Source organism: Choloepus didactylus, chromosome 13 (genome assembly GCF_015220235.1).
Source record: "Choloepus didactylus isolate mChoDid1 chromosome 13, mChoDid1.pri, whole genome shotgun sequence".
NCBI classification, from domain to species: domain Eukaryota; kingdom Metazoa; phylum Chordata; class Mammalia; order Pilosa; family Megalonychidae; genus Choloepus; species Choloepus didactylus.
In genome coordinates, this window is record NC_051319.1 from 64,718,090 (window position 1) to 64,739,752 (window position 21,663).

General features: G+C 37.0%; 1 protein-coding gene across 8 annotated transcripts in view; it reads right to left on the bottom strand.

The window, feature by feature from the left end:
- Window positions 1–21,663, bottom strand: part of CEP120 (centrosomal protein 120) — a 120,369-nt gene that overhangs the window by 74,083 nt on the left and 24,623 nt on the right. For all 8 annotated transcript variants that reach the window (XM_037801086.1, XM_037801083.1, XM_037801081.1 and 5 more), the window contains 3 exons: window positions 10,351–10,578; window positions 9,149–9,365; window positions 6,770–6,944 (listed from right to left, as the gene is read on the bottom strand). In XM_037801086.1, the coding sequence (XP_037657014.1) occupies window positions 6,770–6,944; window positions 9,149–9,365; window positions 10,351–10,578 (620 nt within the window). The remainder of the gene's footprint in view (window positions 1–6,769; window positions 6,945–9,148; window positions 9,366–10,350; window positions 10,579–21,663) is intronic.

Consider the following 21,663-nt stretch of genomic DNA (forward strand, 5'->3'; position numbering starts at 1 on the left):
TCCACTCAACTGGGACAAAACAGCCTCTTCAACAAATGGTGCCGGGAGACCTTTCAAAAGAATTAAAGACCCCTATCTCACATCTTATACAAAAATTAACTCAAAATGGATCAAAGACCTAAACATTAGAGCTAAGACCATAAAACTCTTAGAAGGAAATGTAGGGAAGTATCTTAAAGATCTTGTGATAGGAAGTGGTTTCCTAGACCTTACACCCAAAGCACGAGCAACGAAATAAGAAATAGATAAATGGGATAGCCTCAAATCTGAATACCTTTGTGCCTCAAAGGATTTTGTCAAGTAAAAAGCCAGCCAACTCAATGGTAGAGAATATTATATATTATACCAGGAGCCACTGATTTTACACTTAGGATGGATTGTATGGTGTGTGAATAAAACTGTTTTAAAAAATAAACAGAAAGATACAAGTGCTGGAGAAGATGTGGAGAAAGAGATACACTTATTCACTGTTGGTAAGGAAGAAGAATGGGGCAACCCCTCTGGAAGGCAGTGTGACAGTTCCACAGGAGGCAAAGTATAGGTTTGCCATACGATCCTGCAATCCAGTTACTAGGAATATACTCAAAGAATTGAAAGCAGGGACATGAACAGACATTTGCACGCTGGTGTTTATGGCAGCATCATTCATGATCGTCAATGAAGGGAGGTGGCCCAAGGGTACATCGACTGATAAGCAGAAGACAAACCGTGGTGTGTAGATATGATGGAATATTGTGCGGCTGCAGAAAAGAATGAAGTCGTGATGCATGCAATGACATGCTGAACCTTGAGGACATTATGTTGAGCAAAATAAGCCAGAAATGAAAGGATAGATATTGTATGGTCTCACTAATATGAACTAACTTTAATGAGCAAACTCTGAGAGTTAAATTCAAGAGCACAGGTTATCAGGAGATAGAAAGAAGGTAGAGATTAGGCAATTGATGTTTAAGGAGTACAGAACGTTCAGTAAGGTTGACTATAAAGGTTCAGAAATGGATAACACAGTACTGTGTGAGGGAAGCATAGGACTGTGTAACTTAGTGAAATCTAGAGTAGACAATGAAGGCGGTTAATTGTATGAATCTAAGAAAGTTCTTACATGAACTAGAAAAAACATACATAAACATTACAGGTATTAATAGGGTGGTTTATGGGGAAAAATAAAATCAATATAAACTAAGGTCTATAGTTAACAGTAACACTGTAATATTCTTGCATTAATTGTAACAAAGGCAGTATACCAAAGCTAAATGTCAATAATAGGGGGACATACAGGGTATGGAATTTTTTTCTCCAGAAGAAATGAGAATGTTCTCACATTAACTGTAGCGGTGAATGCATAACTATGTGATTGTAACAAGAGCCACTGATTGTACACTTAGGATTGGATTGTATGTCGTGTGAATAAACTGTTAAAAAATAATAATTATAATGGGGAGAAAAGGGGTAATAGACATTTTGGATTCTCTTTTTTATTTTTATTTCTTTTTTTTTTTTGGAATGAAAATGTTCTAAAATTGACTGTGGTGATGAATACATAAGTGTACGATGATACTGTGGGCCACTGATTATATACTTTGGATGAATTATATGGTGTATAAATATATCTCAATAAAATTGCATTTATAAAATAAAAAAGATTTTAAAAAGAAAAAAAAAAAAGAAATACTGAAGGAATTTGATATCCAAACCTAGTTTCCTTTATACAATAATGTTCTGATCTTTTATAAGCTTAAAAACCCTGAGCCAATTCCTAAAGGATACATACATGGTAATTTGTCTTTGAAGAGAAAAGGATGAAACCAACTCAAATCTATTATGGATGAACCAAAGAGTGACAAAAAGGCGATTTCTTCCTTTTGTCATAAAAATCACACCAGATTAAATGGAAGAATACCTAACTCCAGAAGAATGTTTTTTGTATTTAAAACCAAACATGAAGACATTATTATGCTCACTGAAATTTAATCCTATATCTTGCTATTCATATACAAAAACTAGAATTTAAACCACACTAGTAAAAATTGCTTTTTCTACAAGAACCATTCATATTAACTAGTTCCATCGAAATCAAGTCATCTCAGAGAGAGCTCATACCTTAGAATTTCAAATCGTACCACCCTAGCACAGGAACTAGTGATTGAAACTAACAATAACAACAACAAAAGCCAACAACAATCAAAAAGATGAAAAGTAATCACTACAGATTACTTGTTCAAACATCAATGTTACCTCAGGAATTCGATTATATAGCTGAAAACTACATACCAATACAGAACATGACAACATAAAATTCATCCAACTGAAAATTAAATGACCAACCATTTTTTAAATGCCTTAAAACGAATCAAAGACAGAAGCAGTAGTTTTTACCATGAAGAAAATTCTATGTAGAGTATTAAATGTATAACTATTTCCTATGTTTACAATCTTCTTTCCCCTTTTCTTTGCCAAATGAATTGCAAGCTTCCCTTGTATACTAACTTATTTCTGAATCTGTCTTCCTCACTAGGCTGAGTTCTTAGTTTATGTGGCTCATGTACCTCTAATACCAATCATATTGGTGGCATAATGTAGGCACTTAGTGATATACAAATGGCCCTATGATAAGAAACACAAATACAAAATATTAGTGCTTTTGAAGTTGGCTTGTACCAGGCTTTCCCCTCACAGCATTTAATTTTACATCATCTTCCCTATGTTTCAATGCTTCTGTCCAACTTCCTCTCTAGGTATCCTAAGATCAGATTCCCTCGTGTCAGAAGAGAGATCACACTTAAGGAGTAGAAGAAGAAAAGATAAAATCCTAAAGTAGAGATTAAGTAACAACAATCCTATTTCTAAAATCAATTCTAAGAAATGTTTCATAAACCCTGTGAGAAATTCTATGCCTGTGAGAAAATCTTTATTTTTTAAGTCTTCAATTCTCAAACAGCAACAACTCAGCAATGATTCTCAAACTCGAAAATGAGGTAATATGCAGAACTTAATTTGAGATGAAAAAATATCCGTTCAATGCATTCAGAGTCACTAATTCTGTCTACTATACACAGCAAAGCTTGGAGGATCTTAGAAGTAACTTGACAGGAATCAAAGAATTGAAAAACTATATGCAAGTATAAGTTGATTTATGCATTTGAAAGGCAGGAATGTCATAAATAACAGCAGAAAGCAAGTTATAGTTGCTGTGATTCTCAGTAATGGCAACCCGAGAAGGCAGAAAGATTTTCTAACTTTAATCACAGAAAGATAACAACTTTATTTTAAATGTCAATCCTTGCTCCAAAGAAATTTACAAGAAAAAAGAAGCTAGATACCCACAACTAAAACACAGTACTGAATTACATTTAATTTATATCTCAGCCATAAAAGTCTATAAAAATGTAACATTATCAAAAGCAAATAACTGTGTAAACTCATTTACTGATATATATATATATATATATATATATATATATATATATTTTTATTTTACAATTCTTTATATTGAATGGTATAGATCCATTCTACTTATAGTTCATTAATTATGGTATTTAGAGTCACAGCTATAAAATGTAGGTATTAGGAATACTGGTTGTCCATTATAATTGTTCTAGTTTGCTAATGCTGCCAGAATTCAAAACACCAGAGATGGATTGGCTTTTATAAAGGGGAGTTTATTTGGTTACACAGTTATAGTCTTAAGGCCATAAAGTGTCCAACGTAACACAGCAGCAATCAGGTACCTTCACTGAAGGATGGCCAATGGTGTCCGGAAAACCTGTTAGATGGGAAGGCATGTGGCTGGTGCAGGTCCCAAGTTCTGGTTTTAAAATGGCTTTCTCCCAGGACGTTCCTCTCTAGGCTGCAGTTCCTCAAAAACGTCACTATTAGTTGCACTTGGGGTATTTGTCCTCTCTTAGCTTCTCCAGACCAAGAGTCTGCTTTCAATGGCCGTCTTCAAAATGTCCTTCATCTGCAGCTTCTGTGCTTTCTTCAAAGTGTCCCTCTTGGCTGTAGCAGCTTGCTCCTTCTGTCTGATCTTATATAGTGCTCCAGTAATTTAATTCAGACCCACCCTGAGTGGGCGGCCCAACACTTCCATGGAAATTATCCAATCAGAGTCATCACCCACAGTTGGGTGGGGTGCATCTCCATGGAAACACTCAAAGAATTACAATCTAATTAACACGGATAGGTCTGCCCTCACAAGATTACATCAAAGATAATGGCGTTTGGCGGCATAATACATTCAAACTGGCACATTCCACCCCCTGGACCCCAAAATGACATTATCTTTCCATATACAAAATACATTCATCCCACAACAATATCACAGGAACTTAAATCATTTCAGTAACAATAGTTAAGTACAAGATCCCCTCAAAATCAATTATAGGTGTGGTCAGTCCTAAGGCATAATTTTCCTTTAGCTGTGGATCTTAGAACAAGTTAGGTGCTTCCAATATACAAAGGAGGGACATTCATAAGATAAATATTCCCACTGCCATAAGGAGAAAGAGTAAGGAAAACAGGGTAAACAGGACCAAAACAGTTCCTAAAAACCGCAGGACAAACTCCATTAGATTTCAAAGTCTGAGAGTTATTAACAGAACGAGGTTGCATCCTTGGGGCTTGAGAGAACGGGAGCCTAACCCTTCCTAAGGGCCTTTTCGGCAGCCCTCGCCTCTCCAAACGCTGGGGTGAGTTCTCCAACATATCCACACATTGGGGAGACCACCTTCTCAGCCCCACCCACCTTAAACATCGGGGCAGCACCTGGATTCCCTTCCATCTCTGGGACACATGCTCAACCCCTTCAGAACAGTGGTGTGGCAGCCAGGCTCTCTCCAATTCCCTGGGAATGTGCTCTACCCTCTTTGGGGCCTGGGGTGGCAAAACTCTTCTGGAGCATTGAAGCTGAAGGCCCACCCTCGACCTCCGGGGCAAACTCACCCTTTCCATGCATGTGGGCCACTCCGCTCTCCCAGCCCAAGGCCTCTTGACTCCAGACCTCAACCTACATGGCTCTGTCTTTGAAGAAATTTTTCCTTCAATTTGTTCCCTGTCTTTCTCCTCCAGTCCCGACTGGCAGCAGCTCTGTCTATAAAGATCTCGCAAAAATTCTGTTGGCTTTGCATGAAGCACACAGTGGTCAAAGCTGTCAGACAATAGGACTTTTCACAAATCCTTTCTGCTTAACTCCTTTTCCAATCTTGGCTTGTACTGAAATGGTGGCTCGGTTCCATGTTTGGTTACATCCTCACATTGTATTGTAGCTTCTGGGATTCCACCCCTTGGAAGTCCGTAATTTTCCAAGCCATCAGCTTCTGGTTTCTTTGGACCCAAGAGTTCAGTTCTAAGTTTATCTCTCTCGGCTCGCATTTTACTATAAGCTGCAAGGAGAAGCCAGGGTACGTCCTCCACATGTAGTCTGGAGATTTCCTCACCTAAGTATTCCAGGTTGTCGCTTTCAAATTCTTCCTTCCATCTGACACCAGGACTCAATTTTGCCAAATTCTCTGCCACTTTAAAGTAAGGATCGCCTTTCTTCCAGTTTGCAACAACACATTCATCATTTCTGTTCAAGTCCTCGTCAGAAGTATCCTGAGTCCATACTTCCATAAACAATCTCTTCAAAGCAGTTTAGGCCTTATCTATCAAGCTCCTCACAAATCTTCTCCTTATCCATTTAAAAAGCTGTTCCAACATTTTTGGTATTTGCAAACACAGCAGCACCAGCACCCCACTTCTCTGGTACCAAAATCTGTTCTAGTTTGCTAATGCTGCCGGAATGCAAAACACCAGAGATGGATTGGCTTTTATAAAGGGGGGTTTATTTGGTTACACAGTTACAGTCTTAAGGCCACACAGTGTCCAACGTAACACAGCAGCAATCAGGTACCTTCACTAGAGGATGGCCAATGGTGTCTAGAAAACCTGTTAGCTGGAAAGGCATGTGGCTGGCGTTTGCTCCCAAGTTCTGGTTTTAAAATGGCTTTCTCCCAGGACGTTCCTCTCTAGGCTGCAGCTCCTCAAAAATGTCACTATTAGTTGCACTTGGGGTATTTGTCCTCTCTTAGCTTCTCTGGAGCAGGAGTCTGCTTTCAATGGCCGTTTTCAAACTGTCCCTCATCTGCAGCTCCTGTGCTTTCTTCAAAGTGTCCCTCTTGGCTGTAGCAGCTTGCTCCTTCTGTCTGATCTTATACAGTGCTCCAGTAATTTAATTCAGACCCACCCTGAGTGGGTGGGCCAACACCTCCATGGAAATTATCCAATCAGAGTCATCACCCACAGTTGGGTGGGGCACATCTCCATGCAAACACTCAAAGAATTACAATCTAATTAACACTGATAGGTCTGCCCACACAAAATTACATCAAGGATAATGGCATTTGGGGGGCATAATACATTCAAACTGGCACAATAATGTTTTCATTTTTTTTTAAATCAGATACTATACTTCCATTATTTTGATCTGTAGTACCTTTTCTAGAAACAATATCCTTTTAGATCAAGTCTCTATATTTTTAACAGCAGCATTGATAAATTACTATAAATACCTACAATTATTATAGCAGAATAGGCAAAACTATTACCTCTTGCATTACCATGGACACCCTGATTTAAATTCAAGGTCAGAAAGACACAGCCTTACCTCCTTTCAATACACTAATTTAACAAATGTTATAACTTCTTAGGTCACATTTCCTTCTCAGCTATTCCCCAATAGAACAAACGCATTTCTCCTCAAAAAATAATACCGTGAAAGAAAATCAAATCACACCTTAATATACAATTGACTGGAAAAGCAATTTCCAAGTCATGGACACTCCTTAAGTCTATTGAAAAGCAAAAATGATGTGATGTTGCTGGAACAGCAATTTTCTGTCCTGAAGCTGTTTCTGAAGCATTGGATGTAATCACTGGCTGGGTCAGTGAAGCAGGCACAGAATTCATGGCTGAAATGAACATAAAATTAAAATAAATAATTCCAACTGCTAACAGTTCCTCTTGTTATTCAGATAATTTAAAGCTATCATCTCATTTACTTTCAAACAAGGAATTACATTAACTGAGGCATAAGCATCTCAAAGTGACTTGCCCAAAATGATATAGTTGATCAAGTGTGACTTAACAACCACCTAGGCGTCACTTCCCACTCTAAAAACGTGTAAAGAGTTTACTCTCAACACATACTGCAAAACATACAGTATGAACACAGTAATGAATGACAGCAGTTTGGAAGGAATGAACTTCTTTCCAAGAGGCAGCAGCATATAAAACTAAGCATTCAAAGGGTGGTATCTGAGACTTATTGCAGATACGACACACCACTTTTTAAAAAACAATTATAGTTATTTTAGGCACAAATGAAACAAAAGTATAACAAAAAGTCAAAACTTAAAAAGACAGATATTTAGTCCAACCCTTCATATTATAGACCAGAGATGTTTTAGAAAGTGGCCCAAGACACAGCTCAATGACAGAGCTATAAACCTGAACCCAAGACTTCTAATTCACTACTCTAATTACTTATCTTTCTAAATATATCTGTAGACCTTAATGCAATGGATGGAAAGATTTTGTAAAATCAGGTAAGCATGAATTTTCAGACTCTTTTTAACATTAGGATCAGAAATATTATGATTTTCTTTTAAGAGGCAATTAGTAGCTCTTTTTTTCTCAAATTCAAATAAACTGAAGATATTCAAGAGTTTAATAGTTAAAATATCTATTTGAAAGAGCTACATTAATTTCTTCTTACCTTTTAGCAAATTCTCTTACCTTTTAGCAAATTTGATTATGAAATTAAACAGACTGTGATTACTTTAAATAGAAGGCTTCTGTATCACCACACATTATTGGTTGTTAAAAAGCCCACAAATTGAGAATAACTTATGGTGCTAAATGGTGTGAGAGTGTGGTAGAAAGGGGAAGTTTAGAATCATGTATGTCACTAGAAGCAAAGTTGCAGGTTAAAACAGGGGAATGTATAACACAGTAAATCTTGTGGTGGACAATGTCTGTGATTAACTGTACAAATACTAAAAAATTCTTTCATGAACTAGAGCAAATGTATGACACTATTGTAAGGAGTTAATAATAGAGGGGTATATGGAAAAAATGTACCTATTGCAAACTATGGACTATGGTTAACAGTAATATTTTAATACTCTTATCATCGACAGTAACAAATGTACTACAGCAATATTACAGGTCAATAATATGGGGGGGATAAGGAATACAGGAGAATTAGGGTTTTCTTTTTTATTTTTATTTCTTTTCTGGATTAATGAAAATGCTCTAAATTTGATCAGGGGACTGTATGCACAACCATGTGATAATACTATGACCCAGTGATTGTATACTTTGGATGGTTTCTATTCTGCGTGACTATATCTCAATAAAATTGCATTTAAAAACAAAACAAAACATACAGTCACCTTTTGTTTGACAATACAGGGCAAGAAATATGGAGAAGCATTTCTCTGGGCATAAACAGTTTTGTCACAAAAGTGGATGTTTAGGGCTATAGGTAGTGTTGTGCCAGCATTGAGCCCTCTTGAATGACAAAGGTAAGCACCAACGTTTATTTCGTTAAAGAAAACCTTTTTTATAAATGTGTTTATGATATACTGGGCCCTCTCAAGAGCGAGGCCTAGACAAAGGTTCTTCTCAACTGGGTCTAACGGGGACTGCGCCTTTTGGGAGCTCAGGCTACTTCCCCGAGCTTGAGGAGGCCCACTCATTGGCTCCTCATCCTGGTGTAAGGTGACCTTTGCCTTGAACTGCAGCCTCTCTCTGCCTTGGGCACCAGCCCCTGTATAGGGCCTGACAGGCTGGGGCTGGTACTGACTTAAGACCGAGAGGGCTATATTCTACACATTCCTAAGAATGAGATCTCCAAGGACCAATGCTCTGTTCTTCAACTTGTACATAATCTAAATAATGCTCCAAAATGAAATCCCTGCTCCTCCAGAATTGCATCACACATATTTGTTCTAACCCCTTTAATGGTAAAATACTCATCTGTTATAAAAATAATAATAATAATAATAATACCCAAATTTTTTACTTAGAACCCATGAAAAGCTCTCACAGTCATTTAGTAGATGGCTATAAAATCTGATACCTAAAAGATCTGTAAAAAGAAAAGTCTTACCCTTTGGATGTAGTTTTGTGTCCTTATCATACTGTAAGCTTTCTATTTCACTTTCTGTTGCATCATCTTTTGTTGGAGGTGACTGGTTTTGAGGTGGAACAGGGGACATGTTTGGTGATTTTGGTTCAGTAAGTGTCTTTTCCTTTATGGGGGTTAAAACTCTCTTCTTTGAATGCTCTGGCTCATGCTCATTCTGGGTCTTTAATTCAATTAAAGACTAAAAAAAAAATTTAAATAAAGTATAATTTGCAAAGAACTTTCCTTCACAATTAAGCAAAAAACTTGACATTTTTTAAAATATAAGTTTTCTTTCCCAGTTTGAAGAATACTAGTCTATTTTCTTCATAATTTGCAAATTTTCTTACGACCTCTAGGACCATAAAAATGAAGATAAACAGGAAGAAAATATTGACCACCAGAGATGACTATGAAAATACACTCTAATGAGTAAGAAGGGATACTTGAGAAAAGAAGTGAGGCAGAGGGGTCCCTTAGAAAGGTTATTCCTACCAAGGCAGTACAAAGAGGCCTATACTACTAAAAAGAAAAACGGATATCTGGTCTGATTTTCTTTCCTTCTTTTGCTCCATTTTCCTTTAAAAGTATACTATATATCTTTTACACTGTCAAATTAAGTTGTATTTTTTTTTTTTTTTTTTTTTTTAATCTTTAATTCACAACCTACATAAAGATCAGTTCTTAGAATAGGATACTAATGTTGATTCTGGGGATAAATACATTCAAAAAACATAAAAATATTATAACTGCCCATCTCTATTACAAAAACTGCCTAAAGAGAAGATGAGAACAATAAAGCATTAATGAACCAAGAATGTTCCTAAACTCCGGTTGTGTCAATCCAAAAGATACCATTAATGCAGATTCCCAGAAATTAGGTCTAAAAATGTTCTCTTTTACCAGTTCTTTCTATGACATAGTCACTGAATATGAGGGGAGGAAACAGTTTCCATTACACGAGAAGAATGTCCTGAAGGGCTAATGGGCTCTTGATATAGTCATTGGAAGCTACAGCACTTTTCAGAAAGGCCTTTTCAGAAAGGAGATATCATATACCATAGGCCACTAATTAAAAGTAATAAATATTTTCTTATGCTAGAACTCTCTAAAGTTCAAGTTGTGTAACTGAGTAATCATGCAATACTGGAGATGTTATGAGGGTGGAAAGAGGAATCACTACTTGCCTGGGCATCTTTGCCTTCTCTCTGCAGAGCCACAGACACTCCCACAGTTGGAGCCAGCTCCAAAGGAATGGGTGCAAGCTTTTGTTTGGCACGGTTTGGGGGATCAAGGGTAAATGCACCCTCAACTGTTACTGGGTGCTGGTTGATTTCTATACTGCCCTTCTTCAGTAATCCAGTTAATGGTATTTCTGTGCTCCCAAGTGATTGGTCTCCACAGCAAAGATGGATCTAAAAGAGAAAAATCAAAATAGGGGGAAAAGAAATGGAACAAAATAAAGTCTCAGTGGCTAAGAGATTGCAAATTGTTGGGAGGTCATTCTGGAGGTTATTCTTATGCATTATATAGATATTCCTTTTTAGTTTCTAGTGTATTAGAGCGACAAGAAGGAAATAACCTGAATCTGTTGAACCATAATCCAGTGGACTTGATTTCAGATAATGATTGTATGACAATATAGCTTTTATCATTTAACCAGGTGATTGTGAAAGCCTTATAACTGACAAGTTTATCCAGTGTTATAGGCAGATAAGTAATAAAATAAAGACAAAAAATACATAAATAATAGGGGGGAGGATAAGGAGTATGGGATGTTTGGGTGTTCTTTTTTATTTTTTTCTTTATTTTGGAGTAATGAAAATGTTCTAAAATTGATTGTGGTGATGAATGCACAACTATATGACGATCGTAAATTTTGGATGGATTATATGGTGTGTGACTATATCTCAATAAAATTGCATTTGAAAAAATATAGGGCTTTGTCTCTTTCTCTCTCCTAAATTCATAAACTTAGTAGTCATAAAATGATCCACAAAAGGAAAATATAATGCAGGGTATACCTCATTGATCTGCAATGATTAAGTAATAGTTCCTCATACATAACTGTTAATATCTCAACAACGAGGCTATTACTTCTTTTTCAATTCTTTCAGTACTGTATTCTGAAATAGTATCACCTTTTGGTCTCTTCTGTTCCTTTGGTAAGTAAGCTTTGTTTACCTTTCTATTTTACTATTCTATGTTACATACACAAATGATATATTGCATAAAATAAATATATAAAGTTTTTAGATACATGCAAATATGCACTTACTTGAAAAATAATTCTTCACCTACACAAAAAGAATTCCTCTGGCATGTCACCTATATTTTTTTCCAATGTTTTAGCACAATTTCTCTTGAAATATAGATTTTATTTTAAATCAAATCAACTATGGATTTACAATATACTAACCAAATAAAAAACAGATGGCAATAATGAAGTTAGTTAATAGGTTATTTTCAATAACTATGACATACAAGTTGCATTACAAAAGAAAATTAAAATATATATTAAAATGTATCAAAAGAATAAAAAAAAATAATGCATTCTCTATCAGCAAGAAAACAAGGTGCCAAAAAGGTAAAATTTATTTTTGAAAGAAAATAAAAACTGCATCTTTAAGCAATCACATTGTTATACATAACTAAATTGTTTCAATTATTTCATATATGCCATATCCCTTAAGAAAAAGCATTAGATACTAGTTAAAAAGAGCAACTAAAAAATACTTAGGCTAAATCTCTTCTAAACTCCTGTACATTATAAATTGACATTCTGTATAAATATCAAAGACATACACATTTTTAATCTCACTGTATATTATATGAATCATTCATTCATTCATTCAATAAGCCTCTACTCTGTGCCAAGTACAGAGAGATACATGGGAAATATATGGGGCATGCAATCTGAAAAATAAGAATTAACCTAGAGAAAGTAGTATGTGAGGAGACTGAGGACCCTGAAGGAACAATATGCACAAAAATAAGGAGGAGAGAGAAAGTATGCTGCAAACTTCAAATCAATTTCCCCTTTCAGTTAGACATCACTTTCTCCACTAATTCCAAGTTCAGGTGATACCCCACCTATCTGCTGTTGCTAAACTTCCCAGTTCACAGTGTTTTTTTTTAATTTCAGTTTTATTGAAATATATTCACATACCATACAATCATCCATGGTATACAATCAACTGTTCACAGTACAATCATATAGTTATGCATTCATCACCACAATCTATTTCTTAACATTTTCCTTACATCAGAAAGAATCAGAATAAGAATAAAAAATAAAAGTAAAAAAAGAACACCCAAACCATCCCCCCATCCCACCCTATTTGTCATTTAGTTTTTATCCCCATTTTTCTACTCATCCATCCATACACTAGATAAAGGGAGTGTGATCCACAAGTTTTTCATAATCACATTGTCACCCTTTGAAATCTACATTATTATATAATCGTCTTCAGGAGTCCAGACTACTGGGTTGGAGTTTGGCAGTTTCAGGTATTTACTTCTAGCTATTCCAATACATTAAAACCTAAGAGGTGTTATCTATATAGTGCATAAGAACGTCCACCAGAGTGACCTCTCAACTCCATTTGAAATCTCTCAGCCACTGAAACTATTTCGTCTCATTTTGCATCCCCCTTTTGGTCAAGAAGATATTCTCAATCCCATGATGCCAGGTCCACATTCATCCCCGGGAGTCATATCCTGTGTTGCCAGGGAGATTTACACCCCTGGGAGTCAGGTCCCACGTAGCGGGGAGGGCAGTGAGTTCACCTGCTGAGGTGGCTCAGTTAGAGAGAGAGAGGGCCACATCTGAGCAACAAAGAGGTACTCAGGGGGAGACTCTTAGGCACCATTATATGCAAGTTCAGCCTCTCCTTTGCAGTAACGAGCTTCATAAGGGCAAGTCCCGTGACAGAGGGCTCAGCACATCAAACCACCAGTCCCAATGTTTGTGACAACATCAACACCAGTCCAGAAGTTCACAATTAATTGCCTGATTATTTAGCTATCTTCCCCAGTGCACCATAAACTCCAAACTCCAAAATGGGCTTAAATCATAAATACCCACTATCTAAAACAGTGTTTGACATATAGCACAATAAATATTTGCTGGAAAAAGGAAACATGGCCAGAGCTTGGAGTGCTCAGGCAGTAAAGGGAAGGAGACAAAGCTGGAGATCATCTCAAACAGAATATAATTTCAAGAGGAAAAGTCATCTAATTTCAGATCTAATTCTGGCTTTGCTATTCTGTTTCTTCACCAAACAGGATTAATGTTACCTGACACAGAACTGATAAAGTTATCTAAAGAAGTTCTGAAGATACTAAATGACAATGACATATATGGCTAACTGATTTCAAAAAGAGTGTCAAGTACATTAAATGGGGGAAAGACGAGCCTATGCAACAAAGCTGCTTGGAAATCTGCCTGCCCACACGTAAAAAAAAAATGATGAACCCTTACCTCACACCATATACAGAAATTAACTCAAAATACATCAAGGACCTAAATATAAGAGGTAAAACTGTAAAATTCTAGAAGAAAGCATAGAGGAAAATATTCATGTCCTTGTATTTGGCAATGGCTTCTTAGCTATGACACCAAAAAACAGGAGCACCAAAAGAAAAAACAGATAAATATAACTTCATCAAAATTATGAACTTTTGTGTATCAAAGGGCATTATCAAGAAAATGAAAAGCAGCTTATAGAATGGGAAAACGTAGTGCAAATCATATATCTGATAAGAGTTTAATATCCAGACTACATAAAGAACTTCTACAATGAAAACAAAAAACAATAAAAAAAAAAGAAAAGAAAAACCCAATTTAAAAATGGGCAAAGGATTGAATAGATATTTCTCCAAAGAAGATATACAAATGGCCAATAAGCACATGAAAAGATGCTCAACAGTATTAGCCATAAAGGAAATGCAAATCAAAATCACAATGAAGTACCACCGCAAACCCACGAGAATGGCTATTATTTAAAAAATGAAAAATAATGGATGGCGAGGATGCAGAGAAATTGGAACCCTAGTACATTGTCAGTGGGACTGTAAAATGATGTAACCACCCAGGAAAACAGGTTGGCAGTTCCTCCAAAAGTTAAATAAAAAATTACCAAAGAGGATCTGAGATAGTGGATTAGGAGGGAGTGCAAAATACTTCTTTGTGAAAAACACTAGATAAAAGACAGAAAGTGCTCCAAAATACCAGTTTCAGGGTTGTACCAGCTGGACAAGGTCCGCTACATCCACAGTAACTGTGCACTTGGGGAAATCCAGAGTCTGCATTCGGAATCAAATGAGTGAGGCTGCTGGGGAAACAGCAGCCACTTCATGGTGGGGAGAAACCTGTGGTCAGCATTTGGAGACGGGTTAATTTAAAAACCCCTGGGGCGACTGCAGATCCAGCAGTGAGAGCCGTACAGTCAAGCATGGTGGCAAGTGCCTTCCATGCCCCGGGCACCCGCCTCAGTATCTGGCAGCTAATTGTCCTGGAGTTGGGACTGGCCTGCTGTAGCAGGCAGAGGTCCATGGAAGTGGGAAGTTACCACAGCCCATACAGCCATCTTTTCAGTGGGTTGGAAGACACCACTGCACAGCACCCTGGCTAAAAGCTTCCCTTGGGGATTCCACTTGCCTGTGACACTGCACAGTCTTCCTGCTCAGAGGCCCGCAGAAGGCACAACTTGGAGGCAGGATCCTGCACGGAGGTCCCAAGGGCCCTACACCAATCCCAGGGACTTGTGGGCCCAAGCAGAGAGAGACTGTGAGGAGTCTGAGCAGAAGGGTTGGAATCATGCAACAGTTTTAGGACCCAGGAAAGGCTGGGAGTTCTGGGTCTTAATGCCGTCCTCTCTGCCTAACTGCTCAGGGGGAACCCTCCCACCCTCAAGGCTGGCAGTCCCCATTGCACATAGAAATTTGGTGCACCAGTTGGACTTCCACAAGGTTTAGACCCCAACTCACCGCAGAGACAAAGCTGGGGAGAACTGGCTTGAGGGTAATAGGTAGCTTGGGGGCGCCATCTGCTGGTAAATCAGTGAAAGTGCACTCCACCAAACTGGAGCTCTGACAAATTATACATAATTGTTCAAATAAGCTTACATATCCTAAAATAACTCTATAAAGATGAGCAAATGCCAAGAGGCCAAAAACAACAGAAGATTTAAAGCATATGAAGAAACCAGAAGATATGGATAACCCAAACAGCCAAATCAAAAAACCAGAGGAGAAACATTACTTGGAGCAATTAATCAAAGAAATAATCACAAATAACAAGACCATGGCTCAGGATACAAAGTACATGTATCCTGTAGAAGTGCATAAAGAAGAATTGGCAAGAGTAAGTAAAAAGATAGATGAGCTTATGGAAACAGAAGAAACTGCTGATCAAATTAAAAAGATCTGGAAACACACAGCAGCAGATTAGAAGAAATCGAAGAACAAGTAGGCGAACTTGAGGAAAACAAAAGAATGAATGGAGAAAAAAATAGGAAAATTTGAAATGGATCTCTGGGATATGATGGACAACATGAAGTGCACAAATATACACATCATTGGTGTTCCAGAAGGGGAAGAGATGGGTAAAGGTCTAGGAAGAGTATTCAAAGAAATTGTTGGGGAAAGCTTCCCAGCCCTTCTAAATGACATAAATATGCAAATCATAGATGCCCAACAAACTCCAAACAGAATAAATCCAAATAAACCCACTCCGAGACATATTCTGATCTGACTGTCAATTGCTGAAAAGCAGCAGCAAGTTCTGAAAGTAGCAAGAGAGAAGCAATTCACCATATACAAGGGAAACAACGTAAGACTAAGTTGTGACTACTCAGCAGCCACCGTGGAGGCTAAAAGGCAGTGGTATGACATATTTAAAATTCTGAAAGAGAAAAACTGGCAACCAAATATTCTTTATCCAGCAAAGCTCTCCTTCAAATTTGAGGAAAAACTTAAAATCTTCACAGACAAACAAATGCTGAGAGAATTTGCTAACAAGAGAGCTGCCCTACAAGAGATACTAAAAGGGGCCCTACTGGCACAGAAAAAAAGAAAGGAGAGAAAGACATGGAGAAGGGTTCAGAACTAAAGAGTTCTAGTAAGAGTACATTAAAGGAAATAAAGACAAAGAGGGAAAAATACATCTGACAAATAAAAATCAAAGGATAGGATGCAGCCATCACAGTAATAACACTGAAAGTGAATGGATTAAACTCCCCAATTAAAAGATAAAGACTGGCAGAATGGATTAAAAAATATAAACCATCAATAACTCATCTTAGACCCAGAGACACAAAGAAACTGAAAGTGAAAGGACAGAAAAAAATATTCCATACAGGCCACAGCCAAAAGAAAGCAGGAGTAGTAATATCAATCTCAGATAAAGTAGACTATAAATGCAAGGATGTTATAAGAGACAAAGAAGGTCACTATATACTAATAAAAGGGACAATTCAACAAGAAGACATAACAATCATAAATGTCTATGCACCCAATCAAGGTGCCCCAAGGTACATGAGAAGAACACTGGCAAAACTGAAGGAAGCAATAGATGTTTTCACAATAATTGTGGGAGACTTCAATACATCATTCTCTCCCATAGAAAGATCAAGCAGACAGAAGACCAATACAGAAACTGAAAATCTAAGCAACTTGATAAATGAATTTGAATTAACAGACTTCTATAGAACATTACATCCCAAATCACCAGAATACACATTCTTCTCTAGTGCTCAGGAAACTTTCTCCAGAACAGATCATATGCTGGGGCATAAAACAAGGCTAAATAAATTTTAAAAGACTGAAATTATTCAAAGCACATTCTCTGATCACAGTGAAATATGATTAGAAGCCAATAAACATCAGAGATTTAGAACATTCACAAATATCTGGAGTTTAAACAACATACTCCTACACAATCAGTGGGTTTGCTGGTTTGTATATATTATGTTCCCCAGAAAAAGCCACATTCTTTAATGCATTCTTGTAGGGGCAGACGTATTAGTGTGGCCATGGAGATGTGACCCACCCAACTGTGGGTGATAACTCTGATTGGATAATTTCCATGGAGGCGTGGCCCCACCCATTCAGTGTGGGCCTTGTTTAGTTTACTAGAGCCTTATATAAGCTCAGACAGAAGGAGTTCATAGCTAGCTGGAGCTGAGACAGGCATTTTGAAGACTGGTGTTGGAAGCTGATGCAGACATTTTGGAAAACGCCATTTTGAAATGCAACCTGGGAGCAAGCCGACGCCAGCCACATGCCTTCCCAGCTAAGAGAGGCTTTCTGGATACCGCTGGCCATTCTCCAGTGAAGGTACCCAACTGTCGATGCGCTACCTTGGACACTTTATGGCCTTAAGACTGTAACTGTGTAACCAAATAAACCCCCTCTTATAAAGCCAATCCATTTCTGGTGTTTTGCATTCCAGCAGCATTAGCAAACTGGAACAGCGGGTTAAAGAAGAAATAGCAAGAGAAACTGCTAACTATATAGAGACAAATGAAAATGAGAGCACAACATATCAAAACTTATGGGATGCAGCAAAGGTGGTATTGAGGGCGAAATTTATAGTTCTAAATGCATACATTGAAAAGGAAGAAAGAGCTAAAATCAAAGAACGAATGGAGCAGCTGAAGAAGCTACAAAACAAAGAGCAAACTAATCCTAAGCGAAGTAGATGAAAAGAAATAACAAAGATGAAAGCAGAAACAAATGACATAGAGAACAAAAAAACAATACAGAGAATAAATAAAACCCAAAGTTGGTTCTTTGAGAAGATCAACAAGATTGGCAAGCCCCTAGCTAGACTGACAAATAAAAAAGAGAGAAAACCCAAATAAACAAAATAATAAATGACAGAGGTGACTTTACTGGGGATCTTGAAGAAATTAAAAAAATTATAAGAGGATACTATGAATAACTGTATGCCAACAACCTAGATAATGTAGAGGAAACAGAGAATTTCTTGGAAACACTGAACAACCTGGACTGACAAGTGAAGAAATAGAAGACCTCAACAAACCAATCACAATCAAAGAGATCCAATCAGTCATCAAAAAGCTTCCCACAAATAAATGCCCACACCAGATGGCTTCACAAAGGGAATTCTACCAAACTTTGCAAAAAGAACTGACACCAGTCTTACTTATTAAACTCTGTCAAAACATTGAAGAAAATAGAACACTACCTAACTCACTTTATGAAGCTAACATCACTCTAATACCAAAACCAGGTTAAGATGCTACAAGAAAGAAAACTACAGGACAATCTCCCTAATGAATATAGATGCAAAAATTTTCAACAAAATACTTGCAAGTTGAATCCAAAGACACATTAAAAAAATCATGCACCATAACCAAGTGGGGTTCATTCCAGGCATGCAAGGGTGATTCGACACAAGAAAATGAATCAAAGTAATACAACACATTAACAAATCAAAAGGGAAAAATCAAATGATCATCTCAATAGATGCTGAAAAAGCATTCGATAAAATGCAGCATCCTTTTTTGATAAGAACACTTCAAAAGGTAGGAATTGAAGGAAACTTCGTCAATGTGATAAAGGGCATATATGAAAAACCCACAGCCAGCATAGTACTCAATGGTGAGAGACTGAAAGCCTTCCCTCTAAGATCAGGAATGAGACAAGGATGCCCACTGTCACCACTGTCATTTAACATTGTGCTAGAAGTGCTAGCCGGAGCAATCTGACAAGACAAAGAAATAAAAGGCATCCAAATTGGAAAGGAAGAAGTAAAACTGTCATTGTTTGCAGATGATGTGATCACATATCTGGAAAACCCTGAGAAATCGATGACATAGCTACTAGAGCTAATAAACAAACTTAGCAAAGTAGTGGGATATAAGATTAATGCACATAAGTCAGTAATGTTTCTATACACCAGAAATGACCTAACTGAAGAGACACTCAAAAAAAAAGATTCCATTCTCAATAGCAACTAAAAAAATCAAGTACCTAGGAATAAACTTAACCAAGGATGTAAAGACCTATATGTGGAAAACTATGTAACTTTACTAAAAGAAGTAAAGCAAGACCTAAAAAGATGGAAAAATATTCCGTGTTCATGGATAGGAAGGCTAAATGTCATTAAGATGTCAATTCTTTACCCAAACTCATCTACAGATTCAATGCAATTCCTATGAAAATTCCAACAACCTACTTTGCAGACTTGGAAAAGCTAGCTGTCAAATTTATTTGGAAGGCAAAGATGCCTCAAATTGCCAAAAACATTCTAAAAAAGAAAAACAGAGCAGGAGGACTTACACTTCCTGACTTTGAAGCTTATTATAAAGCCTTAGTAGTCAAAACAGCACGGTACTGGCATAAAGATAGACACATTGATCAATGGAATCAGATTGAGAATTCAGAGATAGACCCCCAGATCTACGGTCAAACAATCTTTGATAAGGCCCCCAAAACCACTGAACTTGGACATAATAGTCTATTCAACAAATGGGGTTGGGAGAGCTGGATATCCATATCCAAAAGAATGGAAGAGAACCCCTACTTATACCCTACACAAAAATTAACTCAAAATGGATTAAAGACCTCAATATAAGATAGACAATATCATAAAACTCCTAGAAGATAATGTAGGGAAACATCTTTAAGACTCTCTATTAGGAGGTCACTTCTTAGACCTTACACCCAAAGCACAAGCAACAAAAGGAAAAATAGATAAATAAGAACTCCTCAAACTTAAAAGCTTCTGTACCTCAAAGGAATTTGTCAGAAAGGTGAAGAGGCAGCCAAGTCAATGGGAAAAAATATTTGGAAGCCATATATCTGACAAAAGGCTGATATCTCACACATATAAAGAAATCCTACAACTCAATGACAATTATACAAACAGCCCAATTATAAAATGGGCAGAAGATATGAAAAGATATTTCTATGCAGAGGAAGTACAAATGGCCAAAAACACATGAAAAAATGTTCATCTTCATTAGCTATTAGGAAGAAGCAAATTAAGACCACAATGAAGTATCATCTCATACCAATTAGATTAGCTGCCATTAAACAAACAGGTAACCACAAATGCTGGAGAGGATGTGGAGAATCTGGAACTCATTCATTGTTGGTGGGGCTGTATAATGGGTACAGCCACTCTGGAAGACAGTCTGGAGGTTCCTTAGAAAACTAGATTTAGAGCTATCTTTCCATCCAGCAACTGCACTTCTCGGTATATAACCGGAAGATCTGCAAGCAGTGACAAAACATATATTTGCAGACTGATAGCAGCATTATTCACAATTGCCAAGAGATGGAAACAATTCAAATGTTCTTCCAAAGATGAGTGGATAAACAAAACGTGGTATATACACACGATGGAATACTACACAGCAGTACAAAGGAACGAGGTCATGAAACATACAACACTGATGAAACTTGAAGACATAATGCTGAGCAAAATAAGCCAGGCACAAAAAGAGAGATATTGTATGTTACCACTAATGTGAACACTTTGAAAAATGTAAAATAAATGGCTTATACTCTAGAATGTCGGGGACCTAGCAATACAGTAAATAGTGAAAGGGGAATAATAACCTAATAAGAACAAATAAGTTACGGAGGGTATACTTAATGTTATGGGAATGTTCAAGAATGACTATGGTTTGTTAATCTCTGGGGGTATGGGAAGAACAAGTTCACAGAAGTTAGTTATTTTAGGTTGTCTTTCTTATTCCTTTGTTGGGTTATAGTTTGGTTATTTTCTTGGGGTAGGGTAGGAACATGTTGGAAGCGATGTAGCTATTTTAGGTTATTTGTTATTCTTATTCCTTTGTTCGGTTATGATTTGTTTATTTTCTTGGGGTATGGTAGGAACATTTTGGAAGAAATGTAGTTATTTTATGTTGTTCGTTTTTTCTCAGTCCTTTCTTTTGGTTTTGTTTGAAATTTTTGTTTGTTTGTTTGTTTTTTAATTTTTTGATAAAGTTTAAAAAATAAATTACATAAATAAATAACTACATGACCTGGCAATTCCACTTCTAGGTTTATATCTCAAAGAACTGAAAACAAGGAGTCAAATAGATATTTGCACACCCAATATTCATAGCAGTATTACTTACAATAGCCAATACATTGAAATGACCCAAGTGCCCACCAACAGATAAATGGATAAACAAAATGTGGTATACATACACAATGCAATTTAGCCAGAAAAAGGAATGAAGTTCTGATACATGTGACAACATGGATGGACCTCATAATTATGTTGAGTGAAATAAGCCAGACACAAAAAGACAAATAATGCATGATTCTACATATATGAACTATATAGAATAAGCAAATTGATAGACAGAAAGTAGAACAGAGGTTACCAGGCACTGGGGGAAGACAGGAATCAGGAGTGATTGCTTAATGGGTAGAATTTCTGTTTGCAGTGACGAAGAAGTTTTGATAACAGATGGTGGTTATGGTAGTATACCATTGTGAATGTAATTATACTA